General features: G+C 42.3%; 2 protein-coding genes across 5 annotated transcripts in view; both read right to left on the reverse strand.

The window, feature by feature from the left end:
- Positions 1 to 3,786: 3,786 nt before the first annotated feature.
- Positions 3,787 to 17,817, reverse strand: LOC138785893 (cocaine- and amphetamine-regulated transcript protein-like). Of its 3 annotated transcripts, none has more exons than XM_069962349.1 (4): positions 17,768 to 17,817; positions 9,538 to 9,620; positions 5,515 to 5,598; positions 3,787 to 4,162 (listed from the first exon to the last, which is right to left on the reverse strand). In XM_069962349.1, the coding sequence occupies exons 1-4, from the start codon at positions 17,775 to 17,777 to the stop codon at positions 4,055 to 4,057; spliced, it is 285 nt and encodes a 94-aa protein (XP_069818450.1). In that variant the 5' UTR covers positions 17,778 to 17,817; the 3' UTR covers positions 3,787 to 4,054. The 3 variants fall into 3 exon arrangements, with proteins under 3 accessions (XP_069818450.1, XP_069818449.1, XP_069818451.1); XM_069962350.1 differs by lacking the exon at positions 3,787 to 4,162 and adding an exon at positions 4,657 to 4,722; XM_069962348.1 differs by lacking the exon at positions 17,768 to 17,817 and having other exon boundaries at positions 9,538 to 9,669.
- The window catches only part of LOC138785892 (survival motor neuron protein-like), a 44,982-nt gene continuing 42,046 nt past the window's right edge, over positions 17,698 to 20,633 (reverse strand). For both annotated transcript variants that reach the window (XM_069962347.1, XM_069962346.1), the window contains 2 exons: positions 18,900 to 18,974; positions 17,698 to 17,885 (listed from right to left, as the gene is read on the reverse strand). In XM_069962347.1, coding sequence (XP_069818448.1) covers positions 18,909 to 18,974 — 66 coding nt within the window. In that variant the 3' untranslated portion in view covers positions 17,698 to 17,885; positions 18,900 to 18,908. The remainder of the gene's footprint in view (positions 17,886 to 18,899; positions 18,975 to 20,633) is intronic.

Genomic DNA, 20,633 nt, shown 5'->3' on the forward strand with positions numbered 1-20,633 from the left:
CCCAGATTGCACGTAACCACCTGCACGTTGCCTCTGACCACGCCACGATGCCTCTGACCACCACACGTCGCCTCTGACCACGCCACGTCGCCTCTGACCACCACACGTCGCCTCTGACCACCACACGTCGCCTCTGACCACGCCACGGTGCCTCTGACCACCCCAAATTGCCAATGACCCCCTCCAGATTGCGGTGCCCATGCCAGATTACAGGTACCCACCCCAGATTGCCTATAAGAACTTCAGTTTATCCGTAACCACCCCACATTGCCCATAACCACCCCACGTTGCCCGTAACCACCCCAGATTGTCTGTAAGCACTGCAGGTTGCCCGTAACCACCCCACGTTGCCCGTATCCACCCCAGATTGTCTGTAAGCACTGCAAGTTGCCCGTAACCACCCCACGTTGCCCGTAACCACCCCAGATTGTCTGTAAGCACTGCAGGTTGCCCGTAACCACCCCACGTTGCCCGTATCCACCCCAGATTGTCTGTAAGCACTGCAGGTTGCCCGTAACCACCCCACGTTGCCCGTAACCACCCCAGATTGTCTGTAAGCACTGCAGGTTGCCCGTAACCACCCCACGTTGCCCGTATCCACCCCAGATTGTCTGTAAGCACTGCAGGTTGCCCGTAACCACCCCACGTTGCCCGTAACCACCCCAGATTGTCTGTAAGCACAGAAGGTTGCCTGTAACCACCCAACGTTGCCTGTAACCACCCCACGTTGCCTGTAACCACCCCACGTTGCCGTAACCACAGCAGGTTGCCCGTGACCACAGCAGGTTGCCCGTGACCACCACACGTTGCCCATAACCACCCCACGTTGCCTGTAACCACCCCAGGTTGCCGTAACCACAGCAGGTTGCCCGTGACCACCCCATGTTGTCCGTAACCACCCCAAATTACCCATAACTACCTCAGGTTGCCCATAACCACCCCAGGCTGTCCGTAACCACCCCACATTACCTGTAATCTCATTTTTTTTATTTTATTTTAGTAACTGCGCTATTCTAAAAACCATTACTAGCTGCGGTTTTGCTCCAGTAAATTGGCGCTCCTTCCCTTCTGAGCCCTGCTGTGTGCCCATACAGTGGTTTATGCACACATATGAGGTACCGTTTTACTCAGAAGAACCTGCGTTACAGATTTTTGGGTACGTTTTCTCTCCTGTTCCTCGTCAAATTGAGAAATTTCAAACTAAACCAACATATCATTGGAAAAATTAGAGTTTTTCATTTTTACTGGCCAATTTTGAATACTTTCCTCTAATACCTGTGGGGTAAAAATGTTCACCACACCCCAAGATGAATTCTTTGAGGGGTGCACTTTCCAAAATGGGGTGACTTTTGGGAGGAATCTATTCTGCTGACACTACAGGGGCTCTGCAAACGCACCTGGCGCTCAGAAACTTCTTCAGAAAAATCTGCACTGAAAATGCTAATTGGTGCTCCTTCCGTTCTGAGCCCGGCTGTGTGCCCATGCAGTGGTTTATGCCCACATATGGGGTACCGTTCTGCTCAGGAGAACCTGCGTTACATATATTGGGGTGACATTTCTCTCCTGTTCCTCGTGAAATTGAGAAATTTCAAACTAAAGGAACATATTATTGGAAAAATTCAAGTTTTTCATTTTTACTGTCTACTTTTGAATACTTTCCTCTAATACCTGTGGGGTCAAAATGCTCACCACACCCCAAAATGAATTCTTTGAGGGGTGCACTTTCCAAAATGGAGTGACTTATTGGGAGATTTTACTCTGCGGACACTACAGGGGCACTGCAACAGAACCTGGCGCTCGGAAACTTCTTCAGCAAAATCTGCATTGAAAAAGCTAATTGGCGCTCCTTTCCTTCTGAGCCCTCCTGTGTGCCCATGCAGTGGTTTATGCCCACATATGAGGTACCTTTTCACTCAAAAGAACCTGTGTTACAAATTTTGGGGTACTTTTTTTCCTCTTGCTCCTCATAAAATTGAGAAATTTCAAACTAAAAGAACATAATATTGGAAAAATTTTAGTTTTTCATTTTTACTAATTTTGAATACTTTCCTCTAATACCTGTGGGGTCAAAATGGTCACCACACCAAGATGAATTCTTTGAGGGGTGCACTTTCCAAAATGGGGTGTCTTATGGCGAGATTTTACTCCGATGGCACTATAGGGGCACTGCAAACGCACCTGGCGCTCGGAAACTTCTGCAGCAAAATCTGCATTGAAAAAGCTAATTGGCGCTCCTTCCCTTCTGAGCCCTCCTGTGTGCCCGTACAGTGGTTTACGCCCACATATGGGGTACCATTGTACTCACGAGAACCTGCGTTACAAATTATGGGGTACTTTTTTCCTCTTGTTCCTCGTGAAATTGAGAAATTTCAAACTAAACGAACATATTATTGGAAGAATTCGAGTTTTTCATTTTTACTGTCTTCTTTTGAATACTTTCCTGTAATACCTGTGGGGTCAAAATGGTCACCACACCCCAAAATGAATTCTTTGAGGGGTGCACTTTCCAAAATGGGGTGACTTATGGGGGGTTTTCTCTCCGCTGACACTACAGGGGCACTGCAAACGCACCTGGCGCTCAGAAACTTCTTCAGCAAAATTTGCATTGGAAAAGCTAATTGGCGCTCCTTCCCTTCTGAGCCCCGCTGTGTGCCCATACAGTGGTTTGCTCCCACATATGGGGTACCGTTGTACTCAAGAGAACCTGAGTTACAAATTTTGGGGTGCTTTTTCTCTCACGTTCCTTTTGAAAATGAGAAACTTTAATCTAAACGTATATATTATTGGAAAATTTTAATTTTCCATTTTTTTACTGCCTAACTGTGAATACTTTCCTCCAGCCCCTGTAAGGTTAAAATGCTCATTATACCCCTAGATTAATTCTTTAAGGTGTGTAGTTTCCAAAATGGGGTCACTTATGGGGGTTTTCAGGATACCAGACTTCTAAATCCATTTAAAAAAAGAACTGGTCCCTAAAGAAAATCAGTTTTGGAAACTTTCACGAAAATGTGATAATTTGCTGATAAATTTCTAAGCCCCATAACACCCTAAAAAAGTAAAATATGTTTACCAAATTATGCCAGAATAAAGAAGACATATTGGTAATGTGACTTAGTAACTAATTTATGTGCTACGACATTCTTTTTTTAGAAGCAGAGAATTTCAAAGTTCATAAAATGCAAATTTTTTTAATTTTTCATGATATTTTGATGTTTTTCACAAAAAACACACAAAGTAGTGACCAAATTTTGCCACTAACATAAAGTGCCATATGTGACGAAAAAACAATCTCAGAATCGCTAGCATACGTTAAAGCATCACTGAGCTATAAGAGCATAAAGTGAGACAGGTCAGATTTTGAAAAATTAGCCTGGTCATTAAGGCCCAAACTAGCTGCAGCACGAAGGGGTTAAAGCTGCCAAACATGCAGGGAGTGGCCTATCAATGTTATTTAAGCACCACACAGTATTTATTCGAGTATCCAGTACTTTCATGTAACATGATACTTGAGCAACAAGTGAGCTTCAACTAACATGTTTACTCAACTCTAGTTTTCAAGTTATGTTTAACCTTTTTTCTCATTGGAAGGATTTCTTCATGTACATGTAACGTTGCTGTGTAATATTAGCTGTCCCTCTCTACTCTGAATTGTGTGTGGGTGGATGAAGACACAATGCACGTACAATTCTAAAAAAGAACTCAACATCAAATAATATACAGTACTTACATTTATTTTAAAAATGTTATAGAGCAAAAAGCATGCCACATATCCAGTGCTAATCCCAGACCTTTCCAAGATTACTATGGAACCAATGGATGATATAATCAATGTACTGTACATGCACAGAAGGGGCAAGGGATTTGGAATGGGAGAAGTCTTTACTGTGTATGCTTTAGGGTAGAGGTGAAGATCCATGAAATTAACTTTTTTTTCTTTTTCAGTAGACAACGAGAAAGGGTGACAGTGGAAATGGGACAAATCAAACATCTCTGCTCGCTTCTCCAGCTTTCATCTAGTGTATTATTCTTCATATCAGATGGCTGCTTTGACTGCTTACAAACATTTAAGAATATAGAAGTTACAAGACGTCCCCCTTGGACAATTACATAACTTCCCAATTCTTGCTCCTTTTCTTACTGCACATTGCTCACCAGCATCACACTAAAAGAAACCAACAAAATAACCAAAGAAACAAGAATAAAAAAAAGTTAATGCTAACAAAAGAGTTGCAAGATCCATTTATTCAGTCCGACACATGAGGATGAACACATGAGGAAGGAGTTTCATTCTTTGAAACATTGCTCCACACCCCTAAATTTTACAAAGTTTACTTTTGTGAGGTGTTTAATGAGTACTGCTAAGGTTATATTGTGATAAAATCCATATCTGAGTGGCATCTAGCATTTCAAAATCTAGAGACAAATTAGCAACACTAATGTCATCTTTGCATTTGTGTGAACCCGAAGAATTTTAGTACACGACTTTCATAATATCCCAGTTTCTTCTAACATCCATAGAGTCTGATTGGGGCAGCAGTGTGTATTCTCAACCAGCCCTAACATTTCTTGTAGAAAATTCCCAATGAATTTACAGCCTCCTGCGCAGGGCTGGCCTAAGATGGGGGGTGGGGGCGAATTGGACAACTTACCAGTGCTCCCATCTCAAAGAGTGCATCATCCTTGGTGCAGGTAGGTCAGGGGCTTGAGTGTACAAGCAGATCCCTGCGGGAGAGAGATTTTGGCTGCAGCTGGTCGAGGATCATACTCTCTATTATTTTGCCCATCCAATCTAAGTACAATCTTCAGAAGCCCTGAGACTGATTGGCAGCCATAATACAGATCATCCATATTGCTATTCAGTGCCTGTGCTGTAGTGATGTGTATTACTTCTACCAGTTTCTATGCATTTGCTACTTATTCATAAATCATACAGGGAAAGCAATAGATTGCTGATAAAATTCACAATTCAACCTTGCACTGCCAATATCTTCCCTGGTAGTTCCAGTCTTATGTTGAGAAAATATATTAATTGTTATATAGTAGACTCACAGTTGGCTATTGGATCACTTAGATCAATATCATGTTCTTGCATGATTACAGTGCTACCATTTTCTTTTATTTCTTGCAGTAGTTTTCCTAAAATGACTGTTTATTAGAAAGTGTATGCAGTCTGTGTATGTAGTCTGTGATACTAATGGGTTGCAGATCCTTCTGCCTAACTGGCAATAATTGACAGCTTTCTATGCACAGAATAGACAAGAAGCTGTCAATCAACAGTGATTGGGCGAGGGTAGAGGTGGCTCAGGAATATCAGAGCATACGAAGCATGCTATCTGTAGTCCACATTTAATAAATAGTGATTTTAGGGAAGGAAAAAGTGACTGCACTGGAATCGGGGTCTTTGTTTATACTTTATGCCGCCCTTACATAGGGCAGTATAAACCTGGTGTTAGATTCCCTTTGATTGACAGATGAATCTAGCTTAATTTAGACTATGTAATAATGACCACTTACTGATGGCACCCATCCTAGTTTCTTGTCCAGTGGAAGGATCCTTTTGCTTTTCAGCTTCTCCAGAACTTCCTGTAAAGCTTCTATCTGAAAAATAAATTATGATATGTGGTTGTTTTGGCTTTCATTTCTTGAAGGGGTTTTCCAGCTTTAGCAAGAGATGGCACATCACTAAATTATGCAATTGTTGACTAATCAGTGGGGTTCCAGCATTCAGTAGCGATCCTAGATGTCAGCCCCTGCGATCTGAAGATAATTGGAAATATTTTCTGTAATCTGCAATTATTTACATTGGAGACTTCCTTTATGATGTCAACTCTACTCAAAAATGAAAGAAAATCTAAATTAGGACAAAGAGGCAATATAGCATTGTGCTCCATGCAACTACATATTTCAAAACATGATATAACATTAAAAACAATGACTCGCACTGTATTTTGTCTGTCTATATATAAACAGATAGTCATCATTTTGCAGTAAGCTCCACTCCTATCCTCCGTTTTGGTGTGGTTTGGCAGCTCAGCTCCATTGAAGTGAATAAAGCTCTGAAAATTCTGGGCACTAGGTGTCTCAATCTTCTAAAATGTGTTGTTCGCTGCCTATTGATTTACTCCGTGTAGTAAAAGACCTGGACAGAGCACAGAAGTAGGGAAAAAGCTTAGCTAATGCTGTGTGCAGGAGAGAGCCTAGGCTGTACTTAGCTCCTCTTTGCTGTGCTATTTATTTCTTTTAAAGGGGTAGTGCAGCAGTAAGCAATTATTCACTAAATAACACACATTACAAAGTTATACAACTTTGTAATGTATGTTATGTTAGTGAATTGCCCCCTTCCCCGTGTTTCCCCCCACCCACGCCACCCCTGAAAGTGTAGTGCTCTATACTCGCCTGATTCGTGTCCACCTGTCCGCCATCTTGTGACAATGATGTCATCTTCGGGCGGCCGGCCGAACTGCTCTGACCGTCCCTCGTGCCAGCCGCCCTCTGCCGCGTCATCAGCTGGTCAGCCGCGATTGGCTGAGCATAACTGTGCTCAGCCAATCGTTGAGCACATATAACTATATAACTTTGCAATGTGTGTTATTTAGTGAATAATTGCTTACTGCTGCACTACTCCTTAAGGCTATGTTCACACTACGTATATTTCAGGCAGTATTTGGTCCTCAAGTCAGGTCCAAATAGCAACCAAAACCAGGAGTGGATTGAAAACACAGAAAGGCTCTGTCCACACAATGATGAAATTGAGTGGATGGCCGCCATATAACAGTAAATAACTGCCATTATTTCAATACAACAGCCGTTGTTCTAAAATAACAGCAAATATTTGCCATTAAATGACGGCCATCCACTCAATTACAACATTATGTGAACAGAGCCTTTCTGTGTTTTCAACCCACTCCTTGTTTTGGTTGCTATACAGCCTCAAATATACAGCCTTAAATATACGTAGTGTAAACCCAGCCTTACAAACCCAGCGCATCAATGACCCCTCCTGCCAAATGCCATCTGCAGTAGTATACTGGAGAATCATCCTCCAGCACAGTCAGCCTGTTCAGTGCAATGCACTTTCATCAGCACTATTTCATGGCATAGCAGAAAAGTAAGTGCTGTCTTATGAGTGGCCCGACAAGTAAGGGAAGGAAAGGACATACCGTGTCTATTTGAGGAATAGTGGCAAACAGCCCAGCTTTGGTCCTGCTCCCTTATATAATGAGAAATGGCTGTGCGTCACAACTCGACAGATAAAGCTAATAAAATCATGCAGGTCTTTCAAAGATTATTTGAAAGTACTCTTTAAGGATATGTGCATGCAAAGTAAAATAAAAAAAACAAAATACAATAGTAAAATAGGTAAAAAATGTGGCTGTAAACACACATACAGAAGACTCACAAATTTCACAACAGACCACAATGAAGATAAATGGTCATTGCATTTTTCTTTCCTTAAAGGAGAAGTCCGGCCAAAATTAATTTTTGATATGTTGTTACTTATGAAAAGTTATACAAATTTCTAATGTACATTAATTATGGGAAATGCACATATACTGCTATTTCCCTTAATTTAGTAGATCAGGAAGTGTTAGAAATATCTCTGAAGAAGTGACGTCACGACCCAGGGTGTAATTCCTATGGAGTGTCCAGCAGGGGGCGCTCTCTATATAGAAGTCTATGGGACTTTATTGTTTCTATGGGTTTCTATGTAATGTAGTGTAGTGTACAGTGCTTTATTGAATGAATACATCTATGGAATACTTTGGGGAGCAAGTGTCCTTGCTCCCCAAAGTATTGCATAAATGTATTCATTCAATACATTCAATACACAGTAAGCCCGCCGATCCGCCGCATTTCCGCCGAATTTCCGCCGCATTCCCGCCGATCCGCCACACGCTGATCCGCCGCATTCCCGCCGATCCGGACCATATACATTGAACTACAGCTCCCATCATCTGCTTCTAGTATGAACAGGTGATGGGAGCTGTAGCTGGGTAATGGATATCACATGCCGCCGGGCGCAGGGGGGAGCCGCTCAGTACACAGGAGCGCTCCCCCCTCCTCCTCCTTCCGGGATAACTTCCGCCTATACCAATGCTGACTCCCTGCCTGGCCGCCGCTCTCCGCTCACATATACCGGCTCCCGGCATCAGCGCGGACACCAGGATGCATCGGGAGCCGGTATGTATGGGGGGAGAGTGGAGAGCGGCGGCCAGGCAGGGACTCAGCAGTGCTATAGGCGGAAGTTATCACGGAAGGAGGAGGAGGAGGGGGGAGAGCTCCTGTGTACTGAGCGGCTCCCCCCTGCGCCCGGCGGCATGTCATATCCATTACCCAACTACAGCTCCCATCACCTGTTCATACTAGAAGCAGATGATGGGAGCTGTAGTTCAATGTATATGGTCCGGATCGGCGGGAATGCGGCGGATCAGCGTGTGGCGGATCGGCGGGAATGCGGCGGAAATTCGGCGGATCGGCAGGCTTACTGTGTATTGAATGTATTGAATGAATACATTTATGCAATACTTTGGGGAGCAAGGACACTTGCTCCCCAAAGTATTCCATAGATGTATTCATTCAATAAAGCACTGTACACTACATTACATTACATTACATAGAAACCCATAGAAACAATAAAGTCCCATAGACTTCTATATAGAGAGCGCCCCCTGCTGGACACTCCATAGGAATTACACCCTGGGTCGTGACGTCACTTCTTCAGAGATATTTCTAACACTTCCTGATCTACTAAATTAAGGGAAATAGCTCTATATGTGCATTTCCCATAATTAATGTACATTAGAAATTTGTATAACTTTTCATAAGTAACAACATATCAAAAATTAATTTTGGCCGGACTTCTCCTTTAACTAGAGGTTCTGAAGGATTAAAGATATAAAAAAAACTGCCTGCCTTTTCCAGAAAAGTACCAATTTCGTCCAAATGGTGCCAGAAAGTTCTACAGATTTGTAAATTACTTCTATAGCCTTCCAGTACTTATCAGCTGCTGTATGCCCTGTAGAAAGTAATGCTCTCTGCTACCCCCTCTGTCCATTACAGGAACTGTCCAATGCAGAATAGGTTTTCTATGGGGATTGGCTGCTTATCTCTTATCTTATCTCTGCTGTCACAAAAAATCCACAGGAGTTGTGAATTTTTTTTTACATTTTGTATGTTTAAATCAATGTAATAAATCCTGTCAAACTGTGGTCTATGCTCCTGAAAGAAAGTCGCCTGTTCATCATGCAGGTTGTAAATTAACTTAGGCTAATTATATTATTAACTTTTGTAAATTATCAACTATGCATGCTTACTAGGAGACAATGCTCTTTGTTACGCAAAAATTCAGTCAGTATAAATGTCACTGCAGAGGTTTTGGTGCTTTGTGACAGGAGAGCTGACCATTGTGCGCTCACAATGGTCAGCTAAATATGGTCAGCTAAAATATAGGCAGAAATCACCAAAGGTGGACACCTTAGCCACTATATTCCACACAATCTCAATGAAAATCTAGACATATGGAACTGAATATCTTACCAGCTCCTTTTCTTCCTGGCTGTTGTTGTCAGAGATTTCCGCTGATCTGACGCCAACCGTCTCCTCGCTGCATACCAGCAGCACTAATAGGGACAAGGAGACATAGATAAGTGGTAGCCGACAGCTCAACATGGTGCAGGTCCAGTGGATCCCTTTATTCTAAGCTGACTATGGTGCTGAACCTCCCTTTTATACCTCATCTTCACACAAGTATTATTAAAATGACGTCAGTCTAATTCTTCCTCCACCGGATTTGTTAATGTTTATTGTTTGCAGGCACATCACCTCTCTTCCTGAAGCTCACGTTTTCCGATTAACCCATTGACTTTAACAGGGATAACTTGAAATATATATTACGTGTTATTTAATATAAAGCATCCCCAGGGGAGTCTCAATGGATTAAAAGGTGGGAGGTTTTGTTAGCATTGTATAATTAGAATCTATTACCCAATTCATGACAAGTTAACCCTTATGAATGCTTATAATCAGGTTATTTATTGACTACAAATATAGTTGTGGTTGTAATCTATACACAACTATGATGATAATGAGTTTCCTGTCATCATTATGTATTTTGGAGACTTTTATCTTGGAACAGGTGGTTTTATGAGGCATTGCCTTAAATAAATTTTTTCCTAAACTCACTTTTACCCTTTCAGGACCCGGACACAAATGGCCTTTATGACCAGAGCCAAGCTCCATGATGCTTTAGCTTATCCTAATACTTCTAAAATCGTTAGTTATTATAATGGCTGCAGCAGGCTGTGCGTGTGTGTGTGTGTGCTATGCCTGCAACAGGCTGCGTGTGTATGTTAGAGAGAGAGGCAGAAATTAAATGGGTATTCTGGGCAACAGTGAAAAATGCAGGGGGTGGTGGGGACATAATAAAGAAGTGCTATTTACCGGCCCCTGTGCCCCTGCTGGGCTCCCGATCCTGTGATGTCACGGCCCCCTCAGAAATGCCAACTCTCAATTAGGGAGTGAGATGGGACACAGCTGTAGTCACTATGTATGATATCTCTATATCACAATTTTTGACTTCTATATCACTATGGCAAATAACGGCTGTTATTTCAGAATAACAGCCATTGTTTTAAAATAATAGCAATTATTTAATTCCGTAGAATAATGGAGCTTGATCTCTTTCACCCTTTGGACTAAAAAGAAAAAGCAAAGACGATATATGAAAAGTACCATGTGTCTCCTTGCTCTAATAGCTAACAATGTCAGCTGTTTGGAATGTGAATTGTATCTCACAGATTCCCATCTAAAAAGTAAATACACTGCTCACTTATGAAGCAACACTCATTCACAATCAATTTGACATGCAATTAGCAAGACACACTCAATAAAGGAGTGGTTCTGCAGGTGGGGAACGCAGACCAGTTCTCAGTACCTATGCTTTCTGGATGATGTTTAGGTAACTTTTGAATGTTGGTGGTGCTTTCACACTCGTGGTAGCATGAGACGGACCCACACAAGTGGCTCAGGTAGTGCAACTCATCCAGGAAGGCACATCAATCTGAGCTGTAGCAAGAAGGTTTGCTGTGTCTGTCAGTGTAATATCCAGAAGCTGGAGGCACTACCAGGAGACAGGCCAGTACACCAGGAGATGTGGAGGAAGCGGTAGGAGGGCAACAACCCAGCAGCAGGACCGCTACCTGCGCCTTTGTGCAAGGAGGAACAGGAGGAGCACTGCCAGAGCCCTGCAAAATGACCTCCAGGAGGCCACAAATGTGCAAGTGTCTTCACAAATGGCTAGAAACCGACTCCATGAGGATGGAATGAGGGCCTGACATCCACAGATGGGGTTGTGCTCACAGCCCATCACCGTGCAGGATGAGAACATTTGCCAAATTCACCACTGGTGCCCTGAGCTCTTCACAGATAAAAGCAGGTTCACACTGAGCACTTGACAGACATGACAGAATCGAGATGACGTGGAGAGCAATCTGCTGCCTACAACATTCTCCTGCATGACCAGTTTGGCAGTGGGTCAGTAATGGTGTGGGGTGGCATTTCTTTGGAGGGCCACACAGCCCTCCATGTGCTCGCCAGAGGTAGCCTGACTGCCATGAGATCCCTTTATTGAGCAGTGTATTTTTCACTAAACCATGTATCAACCTTCTTAGCTGCTCCTGCTGTATGCTGCAGCCACTGTAGAGTAGAACCTCCCTTTCAAGGCCCTAAGTTATTAAAAAGTGCAAGAGGTGGCTACAAATAGCATTTGTTTCTTTAGAGAACTCTAAAGTCTATCCATACAATACTACAAGACCACTAGTGGTACAGTAGGCATGAGCACAGGGTTTCCGCTGTAGGTTTCCTCTTATTAGCTTAGGCCTAGTTTACATATATCCGGCCATCCGGTGGCATTTCCCTCCGGCGCAGTAGAAAAGCACCAGAGGAAAACGCATCTCTGAATTGATCCCACTGCTTCCAATAACACAGTTTGAATGATACTTTGTTACAATACTGACCGCACGTTGGATAGCTGCTTGCAGCGTTCGGACTTACGGCGAGCTAGGCTATTTGGCGTTGCATCCATTAAAGCCGGGTGCGGAAGGCAGAATTATGCCTCGTCCAGCTTTTGCCCCTGGCACTCCAAGGAATGATGATGTCTCCAACAATATATGTAATTAGCCCGCCCATTAACTCTTGTGACCCCAGCCTTGCAGCAGAGTGGCCCCTGGCAGGAGGGGTAGCCCACTGGCTCCTCTATACATCTGCAGCACCCTATAGGAGATGTCCTCACGTCTTGCGCCCCACAGTAGAGGGCTCTGATGTGAGTTTCCCCCATCTATAGTTCACCTGCTCTGGTGCTGCCTTCTATAGTAGCTGCCCGAATAATAGATGGCCCCCTATGAGGTGTTCCCCTAAAGTAGATAGTCTCCTGTGCTGCTGCCCCCTATAATAAATGGCCCCCTGTAATGCTGTAGAGGACAAAAACTAATGGTAACATGATCACCCCTATCATGAGATGAAGGACTTTTAAGAAAATTATTAATGGGTAGAAATAATTGAGAAAATTATATTAAAAGTCTTCAAAACAGACACTTTAAGATCTTCTCTAACAAAAATCAAATCATGCATAAAGAGCACCTTGTTCATATGTCACTACTTATATATGCATACATTTTGAACAGTTCACACCTATGTAATAGCATTTATTGAAATACCATGAAAAAGATGACTTCCTTACTGTCATAGCAGCCAATCTAACACCTTAGTATACACACACATGTGCCTTTCCTGATCTATCATTCATGTTGTTTGTTTATGTAGAAGATACAAAATTGAAAATGGAAAGGATTCATGTGTACATAATCTGTCTGTATCTATAAGGAAAGGCACAGGGTCACTGATGTTGCATCAATGCTAATCCTATCACTCCACTGATCAGATTCTTGCTGCCTATTAAAGGGAACCTAGCATTAGTTTCATGGTGCCTGAACCATAGGCAGCATGAAACACAGACAGGTTTTCTTATTACAATTATCTAAGATTTACTCTGAGCAGCTGTGCAATTTTAGAGTAATCATAGTTAAAGCAAATGTATTACCTCATGGCCGATTTACATACCACCCTGTCGGCTGCGGTCAATCAGCTGGTGCAGACCTTTTTTGAATCACCTAGCTGGTTCCTGTTACAGTATATCTGCCTGCAACCCGATATGCTGAGGGCTGCTGTGCATTGGAAGTTGGCCTCCGTGACAGGCACCTCCCCTTCTCATTCAGGCACGCCTCCAGTCTCTCTCACAGCCCCACCTCCTGGCCAGCCTGTCCTTGCGCCTGGATCTCAAGTGCCTTCTTCAGAGTAGGGATACCGGCTGTCATTCAGATATCATAGAATTGCCTGCGCCGGTCCGACCTCCAATGCACAACAGCCGACCATGCAGCAGACTCAAAAAAACTACACAGCAGCTGATTGATCACAGCAGCGCTAACAGGGTGGTATGTAAATATTATTACTGGCCATAAGGTAGTACATTTGCTTTAAAGGGGTTATCCAGCGCTACAGAAACACGGCCACTTTTCCTCCAACTGTTGTCTCCAGTTCAGGTGCAGTTTGTAATTAAGCTCCATTTACTTCAGTGGAACTGAGTTTCAAAACCCCACCCAAACTGGAGACAACAGTAGGGGGAAAGTGGCCATGTTTTTGTAGCGCTGGATAACCCCTTTAAAGCTTCAGCCAAGCCATTAAAGTGGGCCCTGATAGCTTCTTTCTCCTCCACTGGCCTGATTGACAGATCTCTTCCTATACTTAAATAGAAATATATCTGTCAAGCTGTCAGAGACCATCCCAATACTTCAAATTTAGATTTCTCTAAAAATTGTATAACTATTCAGAACAAATCATATATCAATGTGATAAGGGAGTCTTTCAGTAAATCATGGCACATTGGGGCAAATATGCGCTGTCATAAAAAAGTTTTTTTTTAAGTACTCTTTAAACTTGTGAAAGAATGACATTTGTATCCATTCAGACTAGGGATGAGCGAACCGAACCGTTACGAACCAGATTCGTTACGAACTTTGCAAAAAGTTCGGTTCGGTACCGAACCGAACTTTCAAAAAGTTCGTTACAAAGTTCGTCAAAATCGCAACGGCGTCACAAAACTGTATTGTTTTCACAGAATGGAAGAGGATATAAGGAATTATTACTCCCATAATCCCTTTTATCCTGTTATTATGTGAATATCAAGGTGTGTGACGTCACTACAGGAACAGGAAGTGCCTGAGCGTCCATGCTCTTTCTCATTGTGTGTCTAGACTGCAGAGAGAGAGAGAGGAGCTCCATGCTAGTTAGGGAGGGAAAGCACATAGATAGGCAAACAATTAGATAGCTACAGGGAGGTAGAGAGAGGGAAAGATAGGCAGAGATAGGAAGTAAAAAACTTGTGATATCCAGGCAGAGATAGGGAGATAAAAAAAAGACAGAGAAAAGTGAAAAGGATCAGAAACAGCTACCGTTCTGTGACTGAGAGGAGACGCTAGTTGTTGCTGCTGTGGTGGGTGCTGTATAGCTGCAACCAAAAATGTTCATTAAAAAAAAAAAAAAACGTAAAAAAAACAAAAAAAAACTAAAAAAAAAAAGTTAGTTTGTTTGTGATACCCTGTACATTGCTGCTTTGCTGGGTGCTGTCAACCCCGTATAGCTGGCTGCAACCACAAAAGTTCTTTAAAAAGTTCATTAAAAAAAAGTTTAAAAAAAAGTACAAAACAACACAAAAAAGTAAAAATAAAAAAAAAAGATGTTTTGTGATTACCTGTACATTGCTGGGTGCTGTCAACTTCGTATAGCTGCAACCCAAAAAGTTGTTAAAAAAAACCTAAAAAAGTTTTTAAAAAAAGGTTGTTTGTTTGTTTGTGATAACCTTTACATTGCTGCTTTGTTGGGTGCTGTCAACCCCGTATAGCTGCAACTCACAAAGTTGTTAAAAAAAACTAAAAAAGTTATAAAAAAAAGGTTGTTTGTTTGTTCGTTTGTGATAACCTGTACATTGCTGCTTTGCTGGGTGCTGTCAACCCCGTATAGCTGGCTGCAACCACAAAAGTTCTTTAAAAAGTTCATTAAAAAAAAGTTTAAAAAAAAGTACAAAAAGAACACAAAAAAGTAAAAATAAAAAAAAAGGTGTTTTGTGATTACCTGTACATTGCTACTTTGCTGGGTGCCGCCAACCCACAAGATTGTCACAGAAAGTTTATGCCTTGCGGCCAGTAGCTTCTTTCATTTTCCCCCAATCAATCAACTGCTGCCTCCTCCTCAGGTAGCCTCTCTTCGATAATACTGGCCTTGAATCAATCAACTGCTGCCTCATCCTCCTCAAGTAGCCTCTCCTCGATAATACTGGCCTTGAATCGATCAACTGCTGCCTCCACCTCAAGTAGCCTCTCCCTGATAATGCTGGCCTTGAATCAATCAACTGCTCTGCTGGCAGAGAAACTGGAGATTTGGCCTCAACTGGCAGAGTTTTCCTTGGCTCTGCTGTCCTGCCCAGCTAGTAGTGTGGCGTCAGAGAGGGTAATCAGTGCAGCGGGTAACATAGTAACACCGCAAAGAACGAGGCTCTCTTGCCACAGTGTTGAGATGCTGACTTTTGTGAAGATGAATCGTGCCTGAATTAATAATACTGGCCTGGAATCAATCAACTGCTGCCTCCTCCTGCTCTTCAAGTAGTCTGTTTTTAATTATTCTGGCCTGCAATCAATCAACTGCTGCCTCCTCCTGCTCTTCAAGTAGTCTGTTTTTAATTATTCTGGCCTGGAATCAATCAACTGCTGCCTCCTCTTACTGCAGCTCAAGTAGTCTGTTTTTAATTATACTGGCCTGGAATCGATCAACTGCTGCCTCCTCCTCCTCAAGTAGCCTCTCCTCGGTAATACTAACCTGGAATCTATCAACTGCTGCCTACTCCTCAAGTAGCCTCTCCTCAATAATACTGGCCTGGAATCGATCAACTGCTGCCTCCTCCTCCTCAAGAAGCCTCTCTTCGATAATACTAGCCTGGAATCAATCAACTGCTGCCTCCTCCTCAAATAGCCTCTCCTCAATAATACTGGACTGGAATCAATCAACTGCTGCCTCCTCCTGCTGCTCAACTTGTCTCTTCTCAACAATATTGGCCTGAGAGGCGAGCAATCTACTGCTGCCTCCTCCTGTTCTTCGACTTGTCTCTTCTCAACAATACTGGCCTGAGAGGCGAGCAATCAACTGCTGCCTCCTCCTGCTGCTCAACTTGTCTCTTCTCAACAATACTGGCCTGAGAGGCGAGCAATCTACTGCTGCCTCCTCCTGTTTCTCGACTTGTCTCTTCTCAACAATACTGGCCTGAGAGGCGAGCAATCAACTGCTGCCTCCTCCTGCTGCTCAACTTGTCTCTTCTCAACAATACTGGCCTGAGAGGCGAGCAATCTACTGCTGCCTCCTCCTGTTCCTCGACTTGTCTCTTCTCAGCAATACTGGCCTGAGAGGCGAGCAATCAACTGCTGCCTCCTCCTGCTGCTCAACTTGTCTCTTCTCAACAATACTGGCCTAAGAGGCGAGCAATCTACTTCTGCCTCCTCCTGTTCCTCGACTTGTCTCTTCTCAACAATACTGGCCTGAGAGGCGAGCAATCAACTGCTGCCTCCTCCTGCTGCTCAACTTGTCTCTTCTCAACAATACTGGCCTGAGAGGCGAGCAATCTACTGCTGCCTCCTCCTGTTTCTCGACTTGTCTCTTCTCAACAATACTGGCCTGAGAGGTGAGCAATCAACTGCTGCCTCCTCCTGCTGCTCAACTTGTCTCTTCTCAACAATACTGGCCTGAGAGGCGAGCAATCTACTGCTGCCTCCTCCTGTTTCTCGACTTGTCTCTTCTCAACAATACTGGCCTGAGAGGCGAGCAATCAACTGCTGCCTCCTCCTGCTGCTCAACTTGTCTCTTCTCAACAATACTGGCCTGAGAGGCAAGCAATCTACTGCTGCCTCCTCCTGTTTCTCGACTTGTCTCTTCTCAGCAATACTGGCCTGTGAGGCGAGCAATCAGCTGCTGCCTCCTCCTGCTGCTCAACTTGTCTCTTCTCAACAATACTGGCCTGAGAGGCGAGCAATCTACTGCTGCCTCCTCCATTTCCTCGACTTGTTTCTTCTCAACAATACTGGTCTGAGAGGCGAGCAATCAACTGCTGCCTCCTCCTGCTGCTCAACTTGTCTCTTCTCAACAATACTGGCCTGAGAGGCGAGCAATCTACTGCTGCCTCCTCCTGTTCCTCGACTTGTCTCTTCTCAGCAATACTGGCCTGAGAGACGAGCAATCAACTGCTGCCTCCTCCTGCTGCTCAACTTGTCTCTTCTCAACAATACTGGCCTGGGTGCAATCAAGTGCTGCCGCATCCTCCTTGTAAACTTTTTTTTCAATATTTTTTGTCACTATTTTGGCACTTTTATTCACTATATTTTATTAATATTATTCCTATTAGTATTATTATTACTTCACGAAAGTTCGCCGGATCGAAAAGAACCGAACTTTTGAAAAGTTCGCTCATCCCTAATTCAGACTGTAAATGAAACATAATCACATTTATTTTGCAGCTATTAGAACTTTGAAACTTAAGAACAGGCATTGTGCATGGCAGGAGAGACGTTCATTCGATACATGACACCAAAAAGACTAAGCACATAACTGGAAATTATTTTTATTTTATTATAGCACTTTAGATTTTTTTTTTTGTATCGGGGTTTCTCAACACCTGTGAGCATTTATAAGGAACTGGGTAAAGGGAAGTGGAGGAGGCTGTCCATAGAGGCATAGAGGAACCTAGTGAAGCATCCTGCCTTCTCCATGGGAGAGATAATCCTTTTTTTGTTCTGGAAGTAAAAAAACAAAACAAAACTGTGATTATAACAATTCTTATAAAAGTAACAAAGATGCAACATTTTCACATATTACAAGGCTTCTTTATGGACTGTGGACATGATCTTACAAACACAAATTGCATGGTTGTTTTTGAAATAATCAAAAGGATAGTAACAAGGTTATCATCCATCTATGATGTTCATTCACTCAGGAAAAAAATTGTGCCACTAAAGCCATTGCCCTTATGACATGTTTAGACCCTAATGTGTAGTAAAGTAAGGAATCAACCATGATATCCCAATAAAATAGACTAGAACTCAAATATACAGTACAAAAATTTAAGAGCATTTTCCAAGAATGTAAATGCACATGCAAAACTAATGATTTGTTATGTTATATGATATGTTTTTGCTTTAAGGCTATGTTCACACTAAGTAAAAACGACAGCTATATTTTATAACAATGGCTGTTCTTGTGCAAACAACAGCCATTATTTGCACAGCGGACGTTGTTATGAAATACAGCTGTTGTTTTTACATAGTCTGAACAAATAGTTGAGAGACCGGCCCAAACAAATCATTACTGTATAGTTTGTGCTTCCATTCAAATTCATTGATTTCAGCTGCACATCTCCTGTTGAGAGAAATATGCAGCTGATAAGGAAGATTTTACTGGCCAAACAAAAGATTAAAAATGCTTGCTGATCGGCTGACCACTGGCCCCTTTACAGAAGCCGACTGCGCAGCAAACTGTAGAGGCCATAAAAAAAAAAGGGAAATAGACTTTTTTACAAATAAGAAGTACAAAGTGAAAAAAATGCTTTTCTTAGGTGTCCACTGTCTTAACTCTCTGCTCTAACAATTTACCTCTTCTACACTAGTTTTTGCTTCTATTTCAACACAGGTCAATTCTTATGTTCATCTTTTTGTGACACATGGAGAAGATAAAGATGTCTGTATAAAAAACGTACTTGCAAACCCTTCCAGGAAGAAAACAAACCTTGGTGGAAGGGAAAATCTGCTCACCTGTTCATGCTATTTTCTTCTGGATCCTTTTTTAAGATTGGGTCTCAAAGCTTCAGCACGACCCTGTTTTAACCCCTACAAAGCAAAAAACAAAAGTACACAGAAGCTGTGAATCCTCTTCTATAGTTTTAAAAAGTTTTAACAAAAGTACACCAAAGCTGTAAATCCTCTTCTATAGCTACAGCAATCTCTGGTTTAGCATTATTACTGACTTATTTTAACTCCTTGCCTCCGCAGCCTGTTTTGGCCTTAATGCCCAGGCCCTATTTTTCAAATCTGACCCATGTCTCTTTATGTAGTGATAACTCTTTGATGCTTTTAACTATTGCGGTTATTCTGAGATAGTTTTTTTTGTGACATATTCCTCTTTATGTTTGCGGTATACTTTTGTTGATACACATTTGCGCAAACAACGGAAAAATTTACGTTTCTTTATATTCAAAATTCTCTTTTTCTAAAAAAGGTGGTCATGCCACATGAACTAATTATTACTGGAACATCTACAACATGTCTACTTTATGGTGACGTCATTTGGTTAATGTCCTTTTACTTTCTAGGATTTAAGAGGGCTTCGAAATTTGGCAGCAAATTTTCAGGAAAATTTCAAGTTTTGACTTTATTGGGGACCAATTCAGTTCTGAAGTGGATTTGTGGGGTCTGTATGTTAGTTATCTCCATAAATCCCTCCATTGTAAAAACTGCACCCCTCAAAGTAACATTTCATGAGTTAATTAACCCTTTAAGTGTTTTGCAGAAATTTAAGCAAGTTAGAGGGGAAATTAAAAAAATTAATTTTTCTGTCAGTTATTCCATTTTTATCCATTTTTTTCCCTCTTACACAGCCAATACTAACTGAGAAATGAAACTCACTATTGATTCCTCTAATTCCAATGTTTTTAGAAATACCCCATATGTGGCCGCGGTGCGTCATCTGACTCTACCACAGGCCCCAGAGGCCTGGTGATTTTTTTTATTTCAGTTTTTTTTTATAGCCATTTTATAGCCATTATAGTCAGAGAGGCCTTGGGATGCCAAATTATTTTGGCAAGACAAGTTGATGTTACCATCTGTACCATTCTGGGGGACATGTGACATCCTGATCATTTTTTATTACATTTTTTGAGGTGGTACTAATAAAAAACACAGCATTTAGCAGCTGTTTTTCATTTTTTTACGACGTTTCCCATTATATATGACATGTTATCTTTATTCGTCAGGTTGGTACAATTACAGTTATATCCATTTTATATAGTGTATGACACTTATAAAATAAAAACTGTGTCTTGCATAGTGTAAGAGCTGTAATATTAACTCTTTTGACCAATGGAGTTACGTGAGGGATTTTTCTTTTGGCGGCATAAGCTGATGTTTTTAGCAGTACACTTTTTGTGTACATGTGACATTTTGAGAGTTTTTCCTACATTTTTTAGGGAGCAAGATTAACAAAAAAAAATTTTTTCACTTTGGTTAGTTTTTTTTCATGACGTTAATTGAGCAGGATAATATACACTGCACTGGGCAGCGTCTGAGTTGCTATGGTTACCCCCGAAGCCGGGTGATCGCTCACATGGCTTTGGAAGGAAGGCAAAGGGAGCGGATCTCCTTGAGGATTCTATGGGGTTAACTGCCCGGGGGGAGCACAGCTCCTCTCCGGGCTGTGGCGGTGGGAAGAAGCAATGTGCTGCATTCTCCTCCCGTCGCCCGATCGTGGGGGAGGCAGAGACAATAGGACGT

The sequence above is a fragment of the Dendropsophus ebraccatus genome, chromosome 3 (assembly GCF_027789765.1).
Source record: "Dendropsophus ebraccatus isolate aDenEbr1 chromosome 3, aDenEbr1.pat, whole genome shotgun sequence".
Lineage (NCBI taxonomy): Eukaryota > Metazoa > Chordata > Amphibia > Anura > Hylidae > Dendropsophus > Dendropsophus ebraccatus.